This window comes from Danio rerio, chromosome 7 (genome assembly GCF_049306965.1).
Source record: "Danio rerio strain Tuebingen ecotype United States chromosome 7, GRCz12tu, whole genome shotgun sequence".
Taxonomy (NCBI): domain Eukaryota; kingdom Metazoa; phylum Chordata; class Actinopteri; order Cypriniformes; family Danionidae; genus Danio; species Danio rerio.
The window spans coordinates 5,319,172-5,344,531 of NC_133182.1; the positions used below are offsets into that span (position 1 = coordinate 5,319,172).

The 25,360-nt window shown below is 39.0% G+C and overlaps 1 protein-coding gene and 2 long non-coding RNA genes across 12 annotated transcripts in view; 2 read left to right on the forward strand and 1 right to left on the reverse strand.

Annotated features, from left to right (window-relative positions):
• LOC141375273 (uncharacterized) overlaps nt 1-25,360 on the forward strand; it is a 256,688-nt gene that overhangs the window by 13,053 nt on the left and 218,275 nt on the right. For both annotated transcript variants that reach the window (XR_012383043.1, XR_012383044.1), the window contains exons 3-4: nt 4,442-4,558; nt 19,534-19,653. This is a non-coding gene — a long non-coding RNA (uncharacterized lncRNA). The remainder of the gene's footprint in view (nt 1-4,441; nt 4,559-19,533; nt 19,654-25,360) is intronic.
• The window catches only part of LOC565813 (novel protein containing immunoglobulin domains), a 39,675-nt gene that overhangs the window by 8,084 nt on the left and 6,231 nt on the right, over nt 1-25,360 (reverse strand). For 2 of the 9 annotated variants that reach the window (XM_073907947.1, XM_073907948.1), the window contains exons 3-11: nt 21,681-21,950; nt 19,110-19,382; nt 18,566-18,847; nt 17,888-18,178; nt 3,977-4,255; nt 3,365-3,640; nt 2,948-3,265; nt 2,582-2,860; nt 2,215-2,466 (exon numbers count right to left, since the gene is read on the reverse strand). In XM_073907947.1, coding sequence (XP_073764048.1) covers nt 2,215-2,466; nt 2,582-2,860; nt 2,948-3,265; nt 3,365-3,640; nt 3,977-4,255; nt 17,888-18,178; nt 18,566-18,847; nt 19,110-19,382; nt 21,681-21,950 — 2,520 coding nt within the window. Of the gene's footprint in view, nt 1-2,214; nt 2,467-2,581; nt 2,861-2,947; nt 3,266-3,364; nt 3,641-3,976; nt 4,256-17,887; nt 18,179-18,565; nt 18,848-19,109; nt 19,383-21,680; nt 21,951-25,360 lie in introns of those variants that run through there. The other 7 variants (XM_073907949.1, XM_073907950.1, XM_073907956.1 and 4 more) reach the window with 6 other exon arrangements.
• On the forward strand, nt 5,586-9,337 carry LOC141375278 (uncharacterized). Its single transcript, XR_012383051.1, has 3 exons — nt 5,586-6,228; nt 7,162-7,220; nt 8,147-9,337. It is a non-coding gene; the product is annotated as an uncharacterized lncRNA (long non-coding RNA).

The window sequence follows — 25,360 nt, forward strand, 5'->3', positions numbered from 1 at the left end:
CTTTGGCAAAAAAACATCTGTAAGCACGTGTGTTTGAACATGTTACTGTCCTTCGAGTTAACAAATATGTGTTGCTCATAGAAGCCGATAACAACGAACGCGCTTTTTCATTCCAGAGACGTGAAGCGCACCGCAATGCATTTTATGTTGACAAGAAGAAAAGGAGCGCGGTGCTCTTTTGAATGTCACTATAGGGAACAACTGAATCAGCTGGTCTATTGTGCGCGAGTGTTGCTGTCAATGTTTTTATAATTGAATTTTTTAAATAACATTATGAAATTCAAGATTTGTAAAGTCATACAACTTTGGATGACTTAAAACAGCGACCACAAGTCTCTCCGTCATTAAAAAGTTCGCCGTAGTCATCGTGACAATACACTGCTGTCACCTCTAAGGAAACCTCGCCTCTGCTTTCATTTGATTGAAGAATGAAAGACGCCACTGAGGTAACATGCTTTTCTTCTGGAGCGCACAAAGCGCGCAATGACAAAATGCGAGGCGCACAGGGCGCATAATCAATAACCTCCATGCATTTGGTCTTTTAATATCATATTGATAAATATGTTTTTTATTTTATTAATTAAATAACTATTTATAAAGATAAATTATCAAAGCGACACAATTCATTTTCCAAGCCCTTTATCCAAAATCTAGCACTATCAAAGCTTGAAAATAGGCTATAGCCTACATTAAAATGAAAACATTTTCAAATACTTCCAGCACCTGGCAAATGCGCTTGAGTGCTTATTAAAATTTTTACAGGTGGCAAAATAAGAATAAAATCTTGATATTGATGTAAGCTTTAACTACATTATAGGAGTATTAAATTTGTTAGAAAATCGATAGGACCTGCAGCTGTAAATATTTAATTCAATATTTTACACAATCGGTTATGAACTATAGCCTAAAAATATAAACATTATAGTCTTCCATCATACATGCCTACAACCAATGACTATTTTTATATGCTTGTTTAACATAGCCTACACAAAACCTTTCATAATAAAGTCTCTCTCACCCTGGTCCTCTATGAACTTTTTGCAACCTGTCCTGAAGTGATTGCCGTCGAAAAAAAGAAAGCAAGCGCGAGTGGAGAAATTAAATTATTTATTCCATCAACTAACACATTAACTAGAATAAACAAAAATAAACTGTCAAATATAATATTGCCATATCGGTGATAAAACTAGACTTTAAATATTCTCCACGTAGACACGGTCTTGTGCAACAGTCGGGCAATGATTTAATTCAAGTTTGTCTGGAAACACTAACTTTAGGAGCCCGATAAACATAGGCCTATTATAGCTGATTATGTTTATTATCAATTCTATATTATTCAGAGTATAAAAGCACCATGTTAGCAGGCAACATTGTTTCCGAATTGAGTTTTGAACATTCGAACGTGCGTTAACCTTTAACAACACACATGCCATAATACGAATTGATTTATAACAAGGTGATATCTATTAAAGTTTGATAAATTGTGCAACCTTACAATTCAGATGTCTCAGAGGTTAAAGTTTATTGGTTTACACGCCCAACAGATATCCACAAATAGATCTTTGGTAAAGTTTTTAAAGCATTTATCTGATTTTCATAATGTGTCAACTGTGAATTTCAGAGCAGTCACGTCCGTAACGAAGACAAGTCACGTCCGTAACGATAGTTTTTCCTCATTAATGCAAAAATGAAAAACTAAATAAAATGAATTATAAATGTCCCATGCAGAGCCAACCCTTATCCTTTTGACTGTTATATTTTTTTGGCTTCTGCATTTTTATTCACAGAATTTTCACAAAGTATGTCAACTCGCAAAACTTATGTCTTTTTTTTGTCACGTCCGTAACGCATTCATTTTGCCGTCATTTTAAATATAAAACACCTGCATAGACTGATATTTTTTTGATGCCTGAATTTCATGGTTAAGGGGGTAAGAAAAATATAAACATATATTTCAATGTACTGTTAACATGTACCTTCTCTGAGAATATACGTTTCATTTTTTTACTGCAAAAGTCACGTCCATAACGCTGATTTTATTTATTTATATATATATATATATATATATATATATATATATATATATATATATATATATATATATATATATATATATATGTGTGTGTGTGTGTGTGTGTGTGTGTGTGTGTGTGTGTGTGTGTGTGTGTGTATATATACTGTTGTATAGATACTGAGTTTAAAAGCAGGACTCACCATGTACAGTGATGTTCAGAGGATGGCGTTTCTCTCCAGATTCAGACTCACACCAGTAAACTCCAGTGTCAGATGTGCTGAGAGACTGGATTCCACATGTAGATCCTGTTTGTGCTGAACAATCTTGTGTGTTTGCGTGTGTGTATCTTCTCACTGTCCATCCAGCAGAGTCACAGCTCAGAGAGAGAGAGTCAGAGGAGAAGTGTTGACTTCTGCTGGGCCTGAGCACCAGACGCACTGAAGCAGAAACACCTGAGACAGAGAGCAAACGCAGACAAATATACTGCTGCTGTCACTGACATAAACCTACTGGCACATTCGAGATCAACAACAGCTCTGACAGCTGCTGAAAGCTGATTTCCCTCACCAGTGACCCACAGTGGCTGTGCGCTGCTGTTCTGTGAGGAATAGGCTGGTTCTCCTCTCTCTGCTCTGCACGTATAAACTCCTGTGTGCTGTAGAGCAGCAGGACTGAGAGTGTAAGAGCCTCCAGCTCCTCTGCTGCTGTCTGACAGATGATCAGCATCTCTGAACCAGCTGAACGTCCAGCCTGTAGAGGAGCCTGGAACCTCACAGATCAGAGTCACCGAGTGTCCTTCAGTGAGCCACGGCTGTGGAGACACTCGCACTGCTGCCTGAGCTTCATCTGAACCAAACATGAGGAGTTACAGAGCCATAGAGGAGCAGATACAGACTCTGATAATACTGAACACACACACACACACACACTCACCTGAAGACACAGTCAGAGCAACAGCATCACTGCGCTGAGAGATCTGAGTGTCCATCTGTCCTGTACAGCTGTATTTACCACGGTGAAAGACCTCAACACGGCTGATCTTCAACTCTTGTGTTGAGCTTCGGCTCACAGTGTTTTTATGTTGGTTATTCTGGTTATAGTTATAGTGGTTATGTTGGCCTGTTTGCTCTATTTGCCATCTGTATGTCCACTCAGTGTTTCCTCTCCACTTTATATCACATCTGAGAGTGACTGTTTCTCCTCTGAACACATGTTCATCAGGCCGCACCGTCACCACAGCTTTAGGACTCTCTGTACAAACACAGAATAATGTGTTTAGTGTTGATTGAGAGTTGTAGAAGTGCTGTAGATATACAGATATACTGGATCACACACTGTGTTTTCTCTCACCTGTAACACTGAGTGTCAGTTCATCACTGTATTGTGTGTAATAGACTGGTTCTCCTCTTCCAGCTCTACACCAGTACTGGCCTCCATCAGACACTGAATCAATCTTCATGCTGTAGGAGTTTGTTCTTGTCGTCTTTATCTCAGAGTCTTGTGTGTTTTTGTACCAGTAAAAGTCCCATCCGGTGGACAGATCAGTGTTACAGGTCAAAGTCACTGTATTTCCAGTCAGAGCAGTTCCTGCAGGATCTGATCGGAGTTCAGGCTTTGGCTTTAAATCTGCAGGAGAACGAGAACAGATTCAGATCCTCAAAAGTCAGAGTTCATCTGCAGTAAAACCGGTTCAAATCTGCAGTCAGCACATCATTGGGTAATGGTCTGAGATGTATATGAATCTGAACATCATGACTGAAAGTGATTTGCTTAATAATTCTAATAACCCAGAATAGACCCAGTTCAGTGTAGAATTCAGATTCAGTAAATGAGTGTATTTTAATTTTAAACACATTAGACGGTGGATTGGAAGAACATGTATGGTGCTTTATAAAAATACAGTTTCTTTACTGGATATGTGATCATAGAGAACGTTTATAAGGACAATAATATTGAACTCACCCTTCACTGAGAGAGAAACAGCAGAGCTTGATTGTGATGAGTTTGGTCTTCCAGATCTCTGTCCTTTACACCAGTACTGACCCTGATCAGACTCAGCAGCTCCTCTGATAGTGAGAGTTTGAAGCTTAGAGACCTGTAACACACTCTTTCTGTGTGTGTCTTTATACCACTCATATCTCCAGTTACTGTAGTAAGGTGTTATCTCACACTTCAGCTTGACTGTCTCTCCAGTGAATACAGCACTGTCTGGTGTCACAGTCACTGTAGATCTGGGTAAAGCTGAGGAGAGAGACAGAAGCATAAAGTGACTTAATCAGCTGTTTCAGTGAAAATAACAGTAGTGTGTAAATTATTCAAATCTTGTATAGTTTGTACATTTGTGATAATGTTTGTTTTCTTGTGTGTTGTCATTAGTTTGTTCCTGTCAGTGTTTTCTGGTTTTCAAACACCTCTGACTCTCCACAGAAAGCAGAATGAAGGAGAGCTGAAGACCTCCAACTACAAGCTGATATGAGGAGCAGCTGAATCTGAATGAGCTTCAACACACTGAAGACTTCAGCAACTCATTCAACAGCAGCATCTGTAAGTCTCTTCATTCTCTTCATCATCTAAACTCCTCTTTACTGAACTTGTTCACTCTCATAATAATCATAAGTATAACCTTCAACTAGGCAAATATTAGCTTTCTTTAAATTTTTTGTTTCTGCATGTTTTATATTATTCATGCATGTGCATATATATGTGCTTTTACCATTATTTTGGGTTTAACACTGAAAATTTTGGTTAATTTTAAACAATATTATAAATATTTATGTAAATCATAAGGTTGCTATTGCAGCTTTACATTTCACATGTCATGAAAGTTCCCAAGTCTTAACACCACGGCAGAAAGACAAACAGAAAACAACATAAAAATATAGCTGCAAGCAGCAATTAAGGGGCCAAGCACTATTGGCCATAAGGTGGCGCTGCTCCAGACGTTTTTGAGTACTTTCAGGGCATGGGGTTGAAGATGCATACCATGTTTTGTAATGATATGTGAATGTGTTGGTAAAATATTGCATTTTTGGCCAAAAATCGAAATGGGCGACGCCCAAAATGGCTGACCTGTGAAAATCAGACATCATTCGACTCGGCATGCTCTGCCGGATGTAATGAGACCAGTTTCATGAGTTTCGGACGAAAGGTTGAGACGTTATAAGCCAAAAAGCAAGTTTTTTGTATCTCCGGACCACTAGAGGGCAGTGCGCCGAAACTCCGCAATTAACCTTAGACCCTAGTTGTCATAACACACACCAAGTTTGGTGTGAATTGGTGAATGCGTTACGGAGATATCGTCTCAAGTCCATTTTTGCAAGTTCTACGTTAAATTAGTTCGCAAGTTAAACGAAAACGGTTGGTCTAATCAACTTGAATTCCATAACTTTTGGTTGGCATGGTCTGTAGATCATGTGATTCAATTTGGGTGATAATCGGAGAAACGGCCTAGGACGAGTTCGATCAAATAGGTTTTTCGAATAATTTAAAATAACGCGAAAAAATTCATGACGGAAAATGACGTCATAGGGTGCGTTTGAATCGGACTGATCCAAGGAATCAATGGGAAAAAGAATTTTGATTGTAGCCCATTTGGTTCAAAAGTTATCATGATAAACATACATGAACATTTGGACAAGTGGTGGCGCTAGAGAGTTTGATTTTGAGACTTCATATTTGGTATGATTAATGTTAATACTGTCCTCTATCATTGTGCCAGATGCTTACCATGTTTTGTAATGATATGTGAATATGTTGGTAAAATATAGCATTTTTGGCCAAAAATCGAAATGGGCGACGCCCAAAATGGCTGACCTGTGAAAATCAGACATCATTCGACTTGACATGCTCTGCCGGATGTAATGAGACCAGTTTTATGAGTTTCGGACGAAAGGTTGAGATGTTATAAGCCAAAAAGCAAGTTTTTTGTATCTCCGGACCACTAGGGGGCAGTGTGCCGAAACTCCGCAATTAACCTTAGACCCTAGTTGTCATAACACACACCAAGTTTGGTGTGAATCGGTGAATGCATTACAGAGATATCGCCTCAAGTCCATTTTCGCAAGTTCTTCGTTAAATTAGTTCGCAAGTTAAACAAAAACGGTTGGTCTAATCAACTTGAATTCCATAACTTTTGGTTGGCATGGTCTGTAGATCATGTGATTCAATTTTGGTGAAAATCGGAGACACGGCCTAGGACGAGTTCGATCAAATAGGTTTTTCGAAAAATTTAAAATAGCGCGAAAAAATTCATGACGGAAAATGACGTCATAGGGTGGGCTTGAATCGGACTGAGCCAAGGAATCAGAGGAAAAAAGAATTTTGATTGTAGCCCATTCGGTTCAAAAGTTATGATGATAAACATACGTGAAAGTTTGGACAAGTGGTGGCGCTAGAGAGTTTGATTTTGAGACTTCATGTTTGGTCTGATTAATGTTAATACTGGCCTCTATCATTGTGCCAAATTATACAACTTTCCCGCATACGCCTATATGGGCTGCCATTCAAATCCGGCGGAAGAAACGGAAGAAGAAGAATAATAATAATAATAATAAATATAGCTGCAAGCAGCAATTAAGGGGCCAAGCACTATTGGCCATAAGGTGGCGCTGCTCCAGACGTTTTTGAGTACTTTCAGGGCATGGGGTTGAAGATGCATACCATGTTTTGTAATGATATGTGAATGTGTTGGTAAAATATAGCATTTTTGGCCAAAAATCGAAATGGGCGACGCCCAAAATGGCTGACCTGTGAAAATCAGACATCATTCGACTTGGCATGCTCTGCCGGATGTAATGAGACCAGTTTCATGAGTTTCGGACGAAAGGTTGAGACGTTATAAGCCAAAAAGCAAGTTTTTAGTATCTCCGGACCACTAGGGGGCAGTGCGCCGAAACTCCGCAATTAACCTTAGACTATAGTTGTCATAACACACACCAAGTTTGGTGTGAATCGGTGAATGCGTTAGGGAGATATCGCCTCAAGTCCATTTTTGCAAGTTCTACGTTAAATTTGTTCGCAAGTTAAACGAAAACGGTTGGTCTAATCAACTTGAATTCCATAACTTTTGGTTGGCATGGTCTGTAGATCATGTGATTCAATTTTGGTGAAAATCGGAGACACGGCCTAGGACGAGTTCGATCAAATAGGTTTTTCGAAAAATTTAAAATAGCGCGAAAAAATTCATGACGGAAAATGACGTCATAGGGTGCGTTTGAATCGGACTGAGCCAAGGAATCAGAGGAAAAAAGAATTTTGATTGTAGCCCATTCGGTTCAAAAGTTATGATGATAAACATACGAGAAAGTTTGGACAAGTGGTGGCGCTAGAGAGTTTGATTTTGAGACTTCATAATTGGCCTGATTAATGTTAATACTGGCCTCTATCATTGTGCCAAATTATACAACTTTCCCGCATACGCCTATATGGGCTGCCATTCAAATCCGGCGGAAGAAACGGAAGAAGAAGAAGAATAATAATAATAAATATAGCTGCAAGCAGCAATTAAGGGGCCAAGCACTATTGGCCATAAGGTGGCGCTGCTCCAGACGTTTTTGAGTACTTTCAGGGCATGGGGTTGAAGATGCATACCATGTTTTGTAATGTGTGAATGTGTTGGTAAAATATAGCATTTTTGGCCAAAAATCGAAATGGGCGACACCCAAAATGGCTGACCTGTGAAAATCAGACATCATTCGACTCGGCATGCTCTGCCGGATGTAATGAGACCAGTTTCATGAGTTTCGGACGAAAGGTTGAGACGTTATAAGCCAAAAAGCAAGTTTTTAGTATCTCCGGACCACTAGGGGGCAGTGCGCCGAAACTCCGCAATTAACCTTAGACCCTAGTTGTTATAACACACACCAAGTTTGGTGTGAATCGGTGAATGCGTTACAGAGATATCGCCTCAAGTCCATTTTTGCAAGTTCTACGTTAAATTAGTTCGCAAGTTAAACGAAAACGGTTGGTCTAATCAACTTGAATTCCATAACTTTTGGTTGGCATGGTCTGTAGATCATGTGATTAAATTTTGGTGAAAATCGGAGACACGGCGTAGGACGAGTTCGATCAAATAGGTTTTTCGAAAAATTTAAAATAACGCGAAAAAAGTCATGACGGAAAATGACGTCATAGGGTGCGTTTGAATCGGACTGAGCCAAGGAATCAGAGGAAAAAAGAATTTTGATTGTAGCCCATTCGGTTCAAAAGTTATGATGATAAACATACGTGAAAGTTTGGACAAGTGGTGGCGCTAGAGAGTTTGATTTTGAGACTTCATAATTGGCCTGATTAATGTTAATACTGGCCTCTATCATTGTGCCAAATTATACAACTTTCCCGCATACGCCTATATGGGCTGCCATTCAAATCCGGCGGAAGAAACGGAAGAAGAAGAAGAAGAAGAATAATAATAATAATAAATATAGCTGCAAGCAGCAATTAAGGGGCCAAGCACTATTGGCCATAAGGTGGCGCTGCTCCAGACGTTTTTGAGTACTTTCAGGGCATGGGGTTGAAGATGCATACCATGTTTTGTAATGATATGTGAATGTGTTGGTAAAATATAGCATTTTTGGCCAAAAATCGAAATGGGCAACGGCCAAAATGGCTGACCTGTGAAAATCAGACATCATTCGACTCGGCATGCTCTGCCGGATGTAATGAGACCAGTTTCATGAGTTTCGGACGAAAGGTTGAGACGTTATAAGCCAAAAAGCAAGTTTTTAGTATCTCCGGACCACTAGGGGGCAGTGCGCCGAAACTCCGCAAATAACCTTAGACCCTAGTTGTCATAACACACACCAAGTTTGGTGTGAATCGGTGAATGCGTTACAGAGATATCGCCTCAAGTCCATTTTCGCAAGTTCTACGTTAAATTAGTTTGTAAGTTAAACAAAAACGGTTGGTCTAATCAACTTGAATTCCATAACTTTTGGTTGGCATGGTCTGTAGATCATGTGATTCAATTTTGGTGAAAATCTGAGACACGGCCTAGGACGAGTTCGATCAAATAGGTTTTTCGAAAAATTTAAAATAGCGCGAAAAAAGTCATGACGGAAAATGACGTCATAGGGTGCGTTTGAATCGGACAGAGCCAAGGAATCAGAGGAAAAAAGAATTTTGATTGTAGCCCATTCGGTTCAAAAGTTATGATGATAAACATACGTGAAAGTTTGGACAAGTGGTGGCGCTAGAGAGTTTGATTTTGAGACTTCATAATTGGCCTGATTAATGTTAATACTGGCCTCTATCATTGTGCCAAATTATACAACTTTCCCGCATACGCCTATATGGGCTGCCATTCAAATCCGGCGGAAGAAACGGAAGAAGAAGAATAATAATAATAATAATAATAATAATAAGAACACTAACGAAAGCAATAGGTGCCTACGCACCTACGGTGCTTGGCCCCTAATAATAATAATAAGAACACTAACGAAAGCAATAGGTGCCTACGCACCTACGGTGCTTGGCCCCTAATAATAAATATAGCTGCAAGCAGCAATTAAGGGGCCAAGCACTATTGGCCATAAGGTGGCGCTGCTCCAGACGTTTTTGAGTACTTTCAGGGCATGGGGTTGAAGATGCATACCATGTTTTGTAATGATATGTGAATGTGTTGGTAAAATATAGCATTTTTGGCCAAAAATCGAAATGGGCGACGCCCAAAATGGCTGACCAGTGAAAATCAGACATCATTCGACTCGGCATGCTCTGCTGAATGTAATGAGACCAGTTTCATGAGTTTCGGACGAAAGGTTGAGACGTTATAAGCCAAAAAGCAAGTTTTTTGTATCTCCGGACCACTAGGGGGCAGTGCGCCGAAACTCCGCAATTAACCTTAGACCCTAGTTGTCATAACACCCACCAAGTTTGGTGTGAATCGGTAAATGCGTTACAGAGATATCGCCTCAAGTCCATTTTCGCAAGTTCTTCGTTAAATTAGTTCGCAAGTTAAACGAAAACGGTTGGTCAAATCAACTTGAATTCCATAACTTTTGGTTGGCATGGTCTGTAGATCATGTGATTCAATTTTGGTGAAAATCGGAGACACGGCCTAGGACGAGTTCGATCAAATAGGTTTTTTGAAAAATTTAAAATAGCGCGAAAAAATTCATGACGGAAAATGACGTCATAGGGTGGGTTTGAATCGGACTGAGCCAAGGAATCAGAGGAAAAAAGAATTTTGATTGTAGCCCATTCGGTTCAAAAGTTATCATGATAAACATACGTGAAAGTTTAGACAAGTGGTGGCGCTAGAGAGTTTGATTTTGAGACTTCATAATTGGCCTGATTAATGTTAATACTGGCCTCTATCATTGTGCCAAATTATACAACTTTCCCGCATACGCCTATATGGGCTGCCATTCAAATCCGGCGGAAGAAACGGAAGAAGAAGAAGAAGAAGAAGAAGAATAATAATAATAATAATAATAAATATAGCTGCAAGCAGCAATTAAGGGGCCAAGCACTATTGGCCATAAGGTGGCGCTGCTCCAGACGTTTTTGAGTACTTTCAGGGCATGGGGTTGAAGATGCATACCATGTTTTGTAATGATATGTGAATGTGTTGGTAAAATATAGCATTTTTGCCAAAAATCGAAATGGGCGACACCCAAAATGGCTGACCTGTGAAAATCAGACATCATTCGACTCGGCATGCTCTGCCGGATGTAATGAGACCAGTTTCATGAGTTTCGGACGAAAGGTTGAGACGTTATAAGCCAAAAAGCAAGTTTTTAGTATCTCCGGACCACTAGGGGGCAGTGCGCCGAAACTCCGCAATTAACCTTAGACCCTAGTTGTCATAACACACACCAAGTTTGGTGTGAATCGGTGAATGCGTTACAGAGATATCGCCTCAAGTCCATTTTCGCAAGCTCTTTGTTAAATTAGTTCGCAAGTTAAACGAAAACGGTTGGTCTAATCAACTTGAATTCCATAACTTTTGGTTGGCATGGTCTGTAGATCATGTGATTCAATTTTGGTGAAAATCGGAGAAACGGCCTAGGACGAGTTCGATCAAATAGGTTTTTCGAATAATTTTAAATAGCGTGACAAAATTCATGACGGAAAATGACGTCATAGGGTGCGTTTGAATCGGACTGAGCCAAGGAATCAGGGGAAAAAAAGAATTTTGATTGTAGCCCATTTGGTTCAAAAGTTATCATGATAAACATACGTGAAAGTTTGGACAAGTGGTGGCGCTAGAGAGTTTGATTTTTAGACTTCATATTTGGTATGATTATTGTTAATACTGTCCTCTATTAATGTGCCAGATGCATACCATGTTTTGTAATAATATGTGAATATGTTGGTAAAATATAGCATTTTTGGCCTAAAATCAAAATGGGCGACGCCCAAAATGGCTGACCTGTGAAAATCAGACATCATTCGACTCGACATGCTCTGCCGGATGTAATGAGACCAGTTTTATGAGTTTCGGACGAAAGGTTGAGATGTTATAAGCCAAAAAGCAAGTTTTTTATATCTCCGGACCACTAGGGGGCAGTGCGCCGAAACTCTGCCGTTAACCTCAGACCCTAGTTGTCATAACACACACCAAGTTTGGTGTGAATCGGTGAATGCGTTACGGAGATATCGTCTCAAGTCCATTTTCGCAAGTCCTTCGTTAAATTTGATCGCAAGTTAAACGAAAACGGTTGGTCAAATCAACTTGAATTCCATAACTTTTGGTTGGCATGGTCTGTAGATCATGTGATTCAATTTTGGTGAAAATCGGAGAAACGGCCTAGGACGAGTTCGATCAAATAGGTTTTTCGAAAAATTTAAAATAGCGCAAAAAAATTCATGACGGAAAATGACGTCATAGGGTGCGTTTGAATCGGACTGAGCCAAGGAATCAGGGGAAAAAAGAATTTTGATTGTAGCCCATTTGGTTCAAAAGTTATCATGATAAACATACGTGAAAGTTTGGACAAGTGGTGGCGCTAGAGAGTTTGATTTTTAGACTTCATATTTGGTATGATTATTGTTAATACTGTCCTCTATTAATGTGCCAGATGCATACCATGTTTTGTAATAATATGTGAATATGTTGGTAAAATATAGCATTTTTGGCCTAAAATCAAAATGGGCGACGCCCAAAATGGCTGACCTGTGAAAATCAGACATCATTCGACTCGACATACTCTGCCGGATGTAATGAGACCAGTTTTATGAGTTTCGGACGAAAGGTTGAGATGTTATAAGCCAAAAAGCAAGTTTTTTATATCTCCGGACCACTAGGGGGCAGTGCGCCGAAACTCTGCCTGTAACCTCAGACCCTAGTTGTCATAACACACACCAAGTTTGGTGTGAATCGGTGAATGCGTTACGGAGATATCGTCTCAAGTCCATTTTCGCAAGTCCTTCGTTAAATTTGATCGCAAGTTAAACGAAAACGGTTGGTCAAATCAACTTGAATTCCATAACTTTTGGTTGGCATGGTCTGTAGATCATGTGATTCAATTTTGGTGAAAATCGGAGAAACGGCCTAGGACGAGTTCGATCAAATAGGTTTTTCGAAAAATTTAAAATAGCGCAAAAAAATTCATGACGGAAAATGACGTCATAGGGTGCATTTGAATCGGACTGAGCCAAGGAATTAGAGAAAAAAAGAAATTTGATTGTAGCCCATTCGGTTCAAAAGTTATGATGATAAACGTATGTGAAAGTTTGGACAAGTGGTGGCGCTAGAGAGTTTGATTTTGAGACTTCATGTTTGGTCTGATTAATGTTAATACTGTCCTCTATCATTGTGCCAAATTATACAACTTTCCCGCATACGCCTATATGGGCTGCCATTCAAATCCGGCGGAAGAAACGGAAGAATAATAATAATAATAATAATAATAATAAATATAGCTGCAAGCAGCAATTAAGGGGCCAAGCACTTTTGCCCAAAAGGTGGCGCTGCTCCAGAAGTTTTTAAGGACTTTCAGGGCATGGGGTTGAAGATGCATACCATGTTTTGTAATGATATGTGAATGTGTTGGTAAAATATAGCATTTTTGGCCAAAAATCGAAATGGGCGACGCCCAAAATGGCTGACCTGTGAAAATCAGACATCATTCGACTCGACATGCTCTGCCGGATGTAATGAGACCAGTTTCATGAGTTTCGGATGAAAGGTTGAGACGTTATAAGCCAAAAAGCAAGTTTTTAGTATCTCCGGACCACTAGGGGGCAGTGCGCCGAAACTCCGCAATTAACCTTAGACCCAAGTTGTCATAACACACACCAAGTTTGGTGTGAATCGGTGAATGCGTTACAGAGATATCGCCTCAAGTCCATTTTCGCAAGTTCTACGTTAAATTAGTTCGCAAGTTAAACGAAAACGGTTGGTCTAATCAACTTGAATTCCATAACTTTTGGTTGGCATGGTCTGTAGATCATGTGATTTAATTTTGGTGAAAATCTGAGACACGGCCTAGGACGAGTTCGATCAAATAGATTTTTCGAAAAATTTAAAATAGCGCGAAAAAAGTCATGACGGAAAATGACGTCATAGGGTGGGTTTGAATCGGACTGAGCCAAGGAATCAGAGAAAAAAAGAATTTTGATTGTAGCCCATTCGGTTCAAAAGTTATGATGATAAACATACGTGAAAGTTTGGACAAGTGGTGGCGCTAGAGAGTTTGATTTTGAGACTTCATAATTGGCCTGATTAATGTTAATACTGGCCTCTATCATTGTGCCAAATTATACAACTTTCCCGCATACGCCTATATGGGCTGCCATTCAAATCCGGCGGAAGAAACGGAAGAAGAAGAAGAAGAATAATAATAATAATAATAAATATAGCTGCAAGCAGCAATTAAGGGGCCAAGCACTATTGGCCATAAGGTGGCGCTGCTCCAGACGTTTTTGAGTACTTTCAGGGCATGGGGTTGAAGATGCATACCATGTTTTGTAATGATATGTGAATGTGTTGGTAAAATATAGCATTTTTGGCCAAAAATCGAAATGGGCGACGCCCAAAATGGCTGACCTGTGAAAATCAGACATCATTCGACTCGGCATGCTCTGCCGAATGTAATGAGACCAGTTTCATGAGTTTCGGACAAAAGGTTGAGACGTTATAAGCCAAAAAGCAAGTTTTTAGTATCTCCGGACCACTAGGGGGCAGTGCGCCGAAACTCCGCAATTAACCTTAGACCCTAGTTGTCATAACACACACCAAGTTTGGTGTGAATCGGTGAATGCGTTACAGAGATATCGCCTCAAGTCCATTTTCGCAAGTTCTACGTTAAATTAGTTCGCAAGTTAAACGAAAACGGTTGGTCTAATCAACTTGATTTCCATAACTTTTGGTTGGCATGGTCTGTAGATCATGTGATTAAATTTTGGTGAAAATCGGAGACACGGCCTAGGACGAGTTCGATCAAATAGGTTTTGCGAAAAATTTAAAATAGCGCGAAAAAAGTCATGACGGAAAATGACGTCATAGGGTGCGGTTGAATCGGACTGAGCCAAGGAATCAGAGGAAAAAAGAATTTTGATTGTAGCCCATTCGGTTCAAAAGTTATGATGATAAACATACGTGAAAGTTTGGACAAGTGGTGGCGCTAGAGAGTTTGATTTTGAGACTTCATAATTGGCCTGATTAATGTTAATACTGGCCTCTATCATTGTGCCAAATTATACAACTTTCCCGCATACGCCTATATGGGCTGCCATTCAAATCCGGCGGAAGAAACGGAAGAAGAAGAAGAAGAAGAAGAAGAAGAATAATAATAATAATAATAATAATAAGAACACTAACGAAAGCAATAGGTGCCTACGCACCTACGGTGCTTGGCCCCTAATAATAAGAACACTAACGAAAGCAATAGGTGCCTACGCACCTACGGTGCTTGGCCCCTAAATATAGCTGCAAGCAGCAATTAAGGGGCCAAGCACTATTGGCCATAAGGTGGCGCTGCTCCAGATGTTTTTGAGTACTTTCAGGGCATGGGGTTGAAGATGCATACCATGTTTTGTAATGATATGTGAATGTGTTGGTAAAATATAGCATTTTTGGCCAAAAATCGAAATGGGCGACGCCCAAAATGGCTGACCTTTGAAAATCAGACATCATTCGACTCGGCATGCTCTGCCGGATGTAATGAGACCAGTTTCATGAGTTTCGGACGAAAGGTTGAGACGTTATAAGTCAAAAAGCAAGTTTTTAGTATCTCCAGACCAGTAGGGGGCAGTGCGCCGAAACTCCGCAATTAACCTTAGACCCTAGTTGTCATAACACTCACCAAGTTTGGTGTGAATCAGTGAATGCATTAGGGAGATATCGCCTCAAGTCCATTTTCGCAAGTTCTTCGTTAAATTAGTTCGCAAGTTAAACGAAAACGGTTGGTCTAATCAACTTGAATTCCATAACTTTTGGTTGGCATGGTCTGTAGATCATGTGATTCAATTTTGGTGAAAATCGGAGACACGGCCTAGGACGAGTTCGATCAAATAGGTTTTTCGAAAAATTTAAAATAGCGCGAAAAAATTCATGACGGAAAATGACGTCATAGGGTGGGTTTGAATCGGGCTGAGCCAAGGAATCAGAGGAAAAAAGAATTTTGATTGTAGCCCATTCGGTTCAAAAGTTATGATGATAAACATACGTGAAAGTTTGGACAAGTGGTGGCGCTAGAGAGTTTGATTTTGAGACTTCATAATTGGCCTGATTAATGTTAATACTGGCCTCTATCATTGTGCCAAATTATACAACTTTCCCGCATACGCCTATATGGGCTGCCATTCAAATCCGGCGGAAGAAACGGAAGAAGAATAATAATAATAATAATAAATATAGCTGCAAGCAGCAATTAAGGGGCCAAGCACTATTGGCCATAAGGTGGCGCTGCTCCAGACGTTTTTGAGTACTTTCAGGGCATGGGGTTGAAGATGCATACCATGTTTTGTAATGATATGTGAATGTGTTGGTAAAATATAGCATTTTTGGCCAAAAATCGAAATGGGCGACGCCCAAAATGGCTGACCTGTAAAAATCAGACATCATTTGACTCGGCATGCTCTGCCGGATATAATGAGACCAGTTTCATGAGTTTCGGACGAAAGGTTGAGACGTTATAAGCCAAAAAGCAAGTTTTTAGTATCTCCGGACCAGTAGGGGGCAGTGCGCCGAAACTCCGCAACTATTCTTAGACCCTAGTTGTCATAACACACACCAAGTTTGGTGTGAATCGGTGAATGCGTTACGGAGATATCGCCTCAAGTCCATTTTTGCAAGTTCTACGTTAAATTAGTTCGTAAGTTAAACGAAAACGGTTGGTCTAAACAACTTGGATTCCATAACTTTTGGTTGGCATGGTCTGTAGATCATGTGATTCAATTTTGGTGAAAATCGGAGACACGGCCTAGGACGAGTTCGATCAAATAGGTTTTTCGAAAAATTTACAATAGCGCGAAAAAATTCATGACGGAAAATGACGTCATAGGGTGGGTTTGAATCGGACTGAGCCAAGGAATCAGAGGAAAAAAGAATTTTGATTGTAGCCCATTCGGTTCAAAAGTTATCATGATAAACATACGTGAAAGTTTGGACAAGTGGTGGCGCTAGAGAGTTTGACTTTGAGACTTCATATTTGGCCTGATTAATGTTAATACTGGCCTCTATCATTGTGCCAAATTATACAACTTTCCCGCATACGCCTATATGGGCTGCCATTCAAATCCGGCGGAAGAAACGGAAGAAGAAGAAGAATAATAATAATAATAATAATAATAATAATAATAAGAACACTAACGAAAGCAATAGGTGCCTACGCACCTACGGTGCTTGGCCCCTAATAATAAGAACACTAACGAAAGCAATAGGTGCCTACGCACCTACGGTGCTTGGCCCCTAATAATAAGAACACTAACGAAAGCAATAGGTGCCTACGCACCTACGGTGCTTGGCCCCTAATAATAATAATAAGAACACTAACGAAAGCTATAGGTGCCTACGCACCTACGGTGCTTGGCCCCTAAAAACAGCAAAAAAAGTCCTCAATTATTAAAAACCATCACTGTCTTCACTGTCAGAATTAAACTTGATTTTGACTTGAGGCCAGTTGCACTGCCCTAAATGATTGAAATGTTAAGACGAATGATTCAGCTCACCCATCACTGAGAGAGAAACAGCAGATGATCGTGTTGAGACCGATCTGATGAGTCCTTCAGTTTATAGGCCTATTTCCTTTTAGCGTATGAGATTTACAGATGTGCATTTTAACTTCTTATGCATCAAAACTCTAAATGCATAATGCACTCTAAACTTTTCTAGATTGAGACATGTTCTTCTTCCATCATTTGCAGTGTTTCCAAATTATTTTGTTTGTAATTTTTCTCAGCAATAATTCTATCTGTGTTTTATTATTTTCTGTGGCAGTTTATTCGCTGTGGTGACCCCTGATAAATAAGGGACTAAGCCAGAGTAAAATTATTGGATGAATTTTTTTTTTGTTAAGCTGCTTCTGGCCACGACATGTTCACACCTAAATGGGTAATGGAGATGTGTTTAAGGTATTTTATGCAGCATCCTAAATGTGTTCTCTTAGGTAAAACGAGATCTTCTCTTAAGATTCATACTTAGAGGGAAAATGTGCTTTATTACTCTTTATCGGCTGATCACCATGACAAGGAATCAGTACTCTGTATCGGCTGCAAAAATCCTGATCGGAGCATCCCTACTAATAGTTCAGAATGGACCAGTCCAGTGTAGAATTCAGATTCAGTAATGAGTGTATTTAAATTTAAAAGACATTAGAGAGTAAATCAGGAGAACAACATGTATTGCTCTTTATTAAAAAGCTGCAGCTTCTTTACTGGATATGTGATCATGAAGAGAGTTTATGAGGATACTAATGTTGGACTCACCTGTCACTGAGAGAGAAACAGCAGAGCTTGATTGTGATGAGTTTGGTCTTCCATATCTCTGTCCTCTACACCAGTACTGACCCTGATCAGACTCAGCAGCTCCTCTGATAGTGAGAGTGTCTCTGTTTACAGTGTAACGACCATCAGACTGTAACTTTACTCTGTTTCTGTCTTTATACCACTCATATGTCCAGTCACTGTGATCAGACTCAATCACACACTTCAGATTGACTGTCTCTCCAGTGAATACAGCACTGTCTGGTGTCACAGTCACTGTAGATATGGGTAAAGCTGAGGAGAAAGACAGAAACATAAAGTGACTCAAACAACTCTGTTTAATTAGATCTGTGCTGATGAGGTTAATTATATAGGGAAAATTTTAAGAACACAAAGGCAAATGTCTATTTTTTAAGCATTTAAGACGTTCTCTAATCCAGAATCAAGAAAACTGATCTCTGCACATTTTATATCCTATAAATCAGTGTTTACCAAACTAGAGTTTGAGCGGAAACTGCAGGAGGTTTAGTGAATGCACAAATAAAAATTAATAAATTGTGAAAATAGAAATAACACTTAAAAAATCTGCTATAGAGCTATAGTGCATTAGAAAAGCATTGAGCCACAAATACTGATGATGATGATGATGATGATTGTAGAGATGTGAATGTGAAGCCTCACCTGATACAGTAAGTGTAACAGCAGCACTGATGTCTGATCTCTGTGAGTCTGATCTCTCTCCTCTACAGCTGTATCGACCACTGTAATATACAGAATCAGCTCTGAAACTCAACTCTGCTGCTGATGTTGTTCTGTGTTGATTGTGAGTGTCTCCATCTTTAATCCAGCTGTATTTGATCCACTGAATGTTTCCTCCTGTCTGTATGTCACATGTGAGAGTGACTGTCTCTCCAGTGAACACTCGCTGATCTGGACTCACCTTCACTACAGGCTTTGGTCTCGCTGCATTAATGAGGAAATATTGATGAGAAAACATTGTCATGATGTTATGAACTCTAAACCACTTCATGGGATAAAACTATACATTGTTGATTACAACAAATAAAATGTTTACTGATCAAATTAAATCAGTGTTTATATTCATCCCTGTTGCTACATGGTGTTTAACTCGCATCACACTACTGTCATAATTTGTGAATATCATAAGCTTTTAAAATAGTTATTCAAATGGTTTTATTTTGTAAGAAAACGATATTCAACTCACTCATAACAGATATATGAACAGAACTTGGTTGTGTTGAGACTGATCTTCCAGCTATGAGTCCTTTACACTCGTATGAACCCTCATTAGTCTTAACACCTCTGATAGTGAGAGTGTCTCTGTTTACAGTGTAATGACCATCAGACTGTAACTTTACACTGTTTTTATACCACTCATATGTCCAGTCACTGTGATCAGACTCAATCACACACTTCAGATTGACTGTCTCTCCAGTGAATACTGGATTGTCTGGTGTCACTGTAGATGTGGGTAAAGCTGAGGAGAAAGACAGAAACATGTTTATCAACACCAGTTTATTGTCTAATTTTCAATATTTAATCTGATATCTCAATATTTGCTCTGTTGTTGTCATGAGTTTAGTCCTGTCAGTGTTTTCTGGTCCTCTAACACCTCTGACTCTCCACAGAAAGCAGAATGAAGAAGGAGAGCTGAAGACCTCCAACTACAAGCTGATATGAGGAGCAGCTGAATCTGAATGAGCTTCAACACACTGAAGACTTCAGCAACTCATTTAACAGCAGCATCTGTAAGTCACGCCATTCTCTTCATTGTCAAAGCTCGTCTGTAATGAACTCACTCAAGTCTTTTTAATTATGTTTTTGTTTATTACTTTAAGGGCATAACATATAGTTAACAAAAGTTTTGGTATTTGGTGTAACATCAGAAATGGGGTTGAATTAGATTGTCTTTGTCCTTTTATACAACCCCAAATCAGAAAAAGTTGGGACAGAATGGAAAACACAAATAAAGAAAAGAAACTAGTGATTTCTAAATTTACTTTTGATTTGTATTTTATTGCAGACAATAAAACAAACATGATTTAATGTGTTCCTCATGATTTTTATTGTGTTTTTCCCCCAAATAAACACAGATTCCAGTTTTGGTTCTTGAACACATTTTAAAACAGTAGTGATGGGAGCAGTTTAGGGCTGGAAATCAGGTAAAAGGTTGAATAATGATGTGATTTGAAACAGGTGAGGTCAACAGGTGATTGTAATTATGATTTAGTACAAAAGCAGCATCCAAGAAAGGTCTAGTCCTTTAGGAGCAAAGATGGGCAGAGGATCATTAGTTTGCCAACAGATATGTGACAAAATTAAAGAAATGTTCGACAATAATAAGTGAAATGTGTTGCAAGCAAAATGGTAATGTGTTTATTTTAAAGAAACAAAAAAAAAAAAAAAAAAACAACAACAATAAAAATCATGAGGAACACATTAAATCATGTTTGTTGTATTGTTTGCAAACCAGTCAAATACATCTGGAAATAACTTTTTTTTTTCCTGTTTGTGTTTTCCATGCTGTCTCAACATTTTTGATTTGGGTTAGTAAATTATGACTGGGATGAATAAGTGCAGCTTTAGGCTGAGATTTTTTATTTATTTTTTCGCTCTTAAATAAATTCTCTCCTTAAGCCCCGGTCAGATCACACAATGTTTGTTGTCGGTTCTGAAAGTCACTGTGTCAGATTATGTGTTTTTTTTTCTTTCCTCTTGATAAAATCTTGACTTGCTGTGGGTAACAAATGTTCCAGACTACACGATGCATGATCAATTATCCTGTGACGTCTACTACGAGCATTATTTCCTAAAGAAGTCACCAGGCGGGAAACAATAAAGCACATCAGCACCAGTGAAAAATCAGATACTCAAGACATAATCTTAGAAATAATTACATATCTTTATAATCTGCAAATATGACAGAGTTCTGTGATACAACAATTACAGTAAAGCATTAATTAAATCCTTATTTTCCACAGAGTGAAACAAATCGTCACCGCACAATTGAGTAGGCTAGCGGACGGCCATAAACAAATTCTTTTGTGTTTCTTGGACTAATGATCTATTTGAAATGAATTTCATTTGGTAGAATTTGTTCCTTAATTTTACCTACAGTACGTTTGTTTAATGATTGTAATGTCAGTACTGCCATCATAAACATGATTATTCAGGATGAACAAGCTCTAGATTTAATATTAAAATGTCGGATATTAGAGCAATTTGAGAGACAGACATTCATTCATTCATTATTTCTTAATGTGTCTTTGCAGGCCTGCATCATTGTGATCTAATTTAAAGATTGAAGAAACATATGGGATGCATTGAAACTTTTTCTCCCACTCCTACCTAATCTAGCCGCTGTCTTTATTTAATTTTATTTATTAATCATTAAACCTCGATACTCAGTTGTGTCTTTCTGGCTTAGCCATATTTAATGTGCTGTCACCCTTATTTTGTGTTTAAACCTTAATTTTGTGTAATTATAGGCAATTCGTTTAGTTTTTATCCATGAGACATGAATCAGTTCAGAATGACTCGACAACAACTTGAGTTGAGTGTTTCTGTTCACTCACAGGTGTATTGTCAGTCCAGAGAGTCTGAAAATGCAGCTTTTCCTCTCATTAATAACTGAACTGTGACTGTATTCAGCTCTGTAATAGTAGAGTTACTAAAACACAGAAGCTTTTGTGTCTTTTTTTAAATTTAATTCTGTTTATTATTTTGACTGGATGTGGAATTATAGTGTTTGTGAGGACAATAATATTAAACTCACCCTTTACAGAGAGATAAACAGAAGAGCTTGTTTGTTGATCCATTTCTCTTTTACACCTGTATCGACCCTGATCAGACTCAGCAGCTCCTCTGATAGTGAGAGTGTCTCTGTTTACAGTGTAATGACCATCAGACTGTAACTTTACACTGTTTTTATACCACTCATATGTCCAGTCACTGTGATCAGACTCAATCACACACGTCAGATTGACTGTCTCTCCAGTGAATACAGCACTGTCTGGTGTCACAGTTAATGTCGGTCTGGGTAAAGCTGAGGAGAAAGACAGAAACATGAAATGAGTCAAACAGCTTCAGTGAAAATAACTGTAAATTTTATGTGTGTTTTCTAACTTTAGTTTGTGTCTGTAGATCTGCTTTAATGGGGATTGTTCATTAATGTCATCAATATCTGAAACCTTTCAGAAATATAAGAAGCTGAACCTTTTCCTTTTAAAGCACATTATAAAGAATAAATAAATGACTGATAATAACTCAGTGTCTGCTCAACACAGCAGTTTTTCCACAAACCAGGGTGTATGGAGGAACTTCAGATGGATTGAGCATGTAAAGTTACTCCAGCTGATCAACAATATTAGTGTGAGAAAATACTGATGTTAAACCAGCATTAAAGAGACGTTAATATGATCAGTCAGTGTAACAGCAGCACTGATGTCTGATCTCTCTCCTCTACAGCTGTATTCTCCACTGACAGACACATACTTTTCCTCCATATGTGACGTGGATCTGTTGACAGTGTGAACAGCACAAACTCAATTAAATCTGATCTGATCTTTTCTTTTCTGGTTTGTGCCAGGTTCATATGTGCTATTAAATCTGCTGTAGATCTGATGTCTGCGATTTGTGAATGTTTGTGACTTTTGTATTATTTTGTATTGACACGCGTCATAATTCTGCACTGGCTCATACTACAAACACCCTCTTACTCATTAGCAGACCTTTTCTGATTTGTGCCATGTTCATATGTGGTAATGAATCTGATGTAGATCAGGGGCCTCGTATATCAACGCTGTGTACGCGCACAAACTTTTGCGTATACCAGGTTTCACGCTCAGAATCGCTCACGTTCGGATTCACTAACAATGAACTGAACGTGGGAATGTGCGCAGCTCCACGGCAGCTTTATGGCAGGCGTACGCACATTTTTTGTGCGAGTCCTAGAGGCAGTTGTGTTAAATTGCACTCTACAAAGTGTCTGAGCCTTGCAATGGCAGCTGTATGAGACTGGTTCATCTAGCAGGTATATAAGGTTTCCATACCATACAGTTGACCAGCTAAACATTAAAGCACAATTTGCAGCAGTCGCCTGTTTTCCCAATGTAATCTGAGCGATCTACCGCACGCACATTGCTATAAAGACACTATCTGAAGATGAATTTGCATACATGAATCAGAAACATTTCCATTCAATAAATGTGCAAATAAAATATGATGCACAGACTTATTAATGATTCCTACTTGTCTTCCTCTTGATAAATAGTTGGCAAAATCTGATATGTAGCAGGGAAAAAAGAAGAAAGAGTTCATCAGATGCTGGATTCGAACCGAGTTCATGCTCGAACGTGTCAAAACATGTTGACATGCGTCTTACGAGCTGTGCCACTGAGACTGTTAAGGGTCCTGCAACATTTTACACCTATAAATCACACTATTTCTTTTTTAATTCACTCAGTGCGATGTTCAGACCCAACTGTGTTAACCGCATCAGCTAAACTCTCCCACTCTATTTTTTTCTTTTGTTGTTAATTCCGGAGAACAAACTTGCAAATAAAACAGTTTTTCTCCGGTCTACCTCCGAAAGCAGCACCTCCAGTTCACATTCTGTTCAAAGTTTCTCTTCTTGCTTGCTTTTGCCTTTGCTTTTTCGTTGGGTTTTGCCAAAGTAGAGTCATTAGCATATTCATACGGGGGAGGAGGCAGGGAGGGGTTTTGTGCTCGTGCATGTTGCGCTCAGTTTCACGTTCATTCGGATGTACAAAAGAATATGTGTGGGATTCGGCGTACGCAGAGTTTCATACATCCGAATTTTTTTCTGCGTACGCACATTTACAGCTTTGTGCGTACGCAATGTTTTAGTATGATTTCCATGCAAGTCTACGTACATGAGGCCACAGATGTTTTCAACGTGAACGTGTGACTTTTGTATTATTTTGTATTGACACACGTCATCATTCTGCACTGGCTCATACTACAAACATCCTCTCAGTGGCTGCTCAGTAGATTAGCAGACGAGCACACAGGGCAATACTTTACCCAGAAAAGTTAAGGTTGTTCATTTTGGTTATTTTCTTGAACGACAAATGAGTCTCATTAACCATTAAGAGAAAAACCAACACCAGTATCTCTAAGTCAGTGGTTCTCAAACTGTGGTACGTGTACCACTAGTGTAGGGATGTGCGGAGCAGCCGGTATTTGTATTTGTATTTGTTAAGGGGGGAAAATAATTTATATTTGTATTTGTATTCGAGTAAAATTCAAAATGGCGCAAAAATATATATTTTTTCTATTACACTTCTAACTTACATTATAGTGAAAGTATTGTTTAATTATACCCATTATATAAATTATAGACATGCAATATTGGTTGTTGTTTTTGAACATGTGACAAGAAATGTCATTGAAAAGAAAATAACATAGAAGCCATTATCTCATCCATGGTTAAACCAACAACTAATAAAATACCATTGTGAATATTATGAACCCCACCACCATCGTTCTTGTTGAAGGACACTGAATAGACAGAATAAAAACAAATAATACTTCAAAAAACTGTTCTTCTTCTGAAAGAACTTCTTTCCAATGGACAGAATTCCAAAAACTAAAATTAACTAAATAAATCTAAATAAACCCCTGCCTGGGGGATCTGGCAGAACAAAAGTATTCTATATAATACTAAAAGATACAGCCCTGCTATTATCTGCCGGCCACAAAACAGACACAAAGTTTTTTTTTTTTTTTTTTTTTTATGTTTGAAACTGACTTGCTGGGGCAGAATGTGGCTGTGTTGATGGTTTGGTGCTTGTGGAGGATTTAGCAGAGCATAGCTGTGCTGATTGAGGGGATTGATGCTTGTGGGGGGTTCACAGACAGTATCAGGAGAGGATGCTTTTAGTGCATGTGATAATACATTACATAGAAGGTTGCGCGGTGGCACAGTGAGTAGCACTGTCGCCTGACAGCAAGAAGGTTGCTGGTTCGAGCCCTGACTGGGTTCTCCCCATGTTGGCGTGGGTTTCCTCCGGGTGCTCCGGTTTCCCCCACAGTCCAAACACATGCAATACAGGTGAATTGGGTAAGCTAAATTGTCCCTATTGTATGTGTGTGAAAGAGAGTGTATGGATGTTTCCCAGTGCTGGGTAGCAGCTGGAAGGGTAGCAACTGCGTAAATCATATACTGGATAAATTGGTGGTTCATTCCACTGTGGCAACCCCAGATTGATAAAGGGACTTAGCCGAAAAGAAATGAATGATTATGCATAGAAGATGTTGACAGATGTTTAATATCTCTGCCTCTGCTGATTTCACTTTTGCACACATTATACAGTATCAGTTTGTTTTATCTGCAGCTCCACTGACTGTAAAATTCTTCCACAAAGAACATCAAGTTTTTTGTTTTTTTTTTGACTGGTGGAGGACCAAGAAATGGCTCAGAAGCAGTCTCAC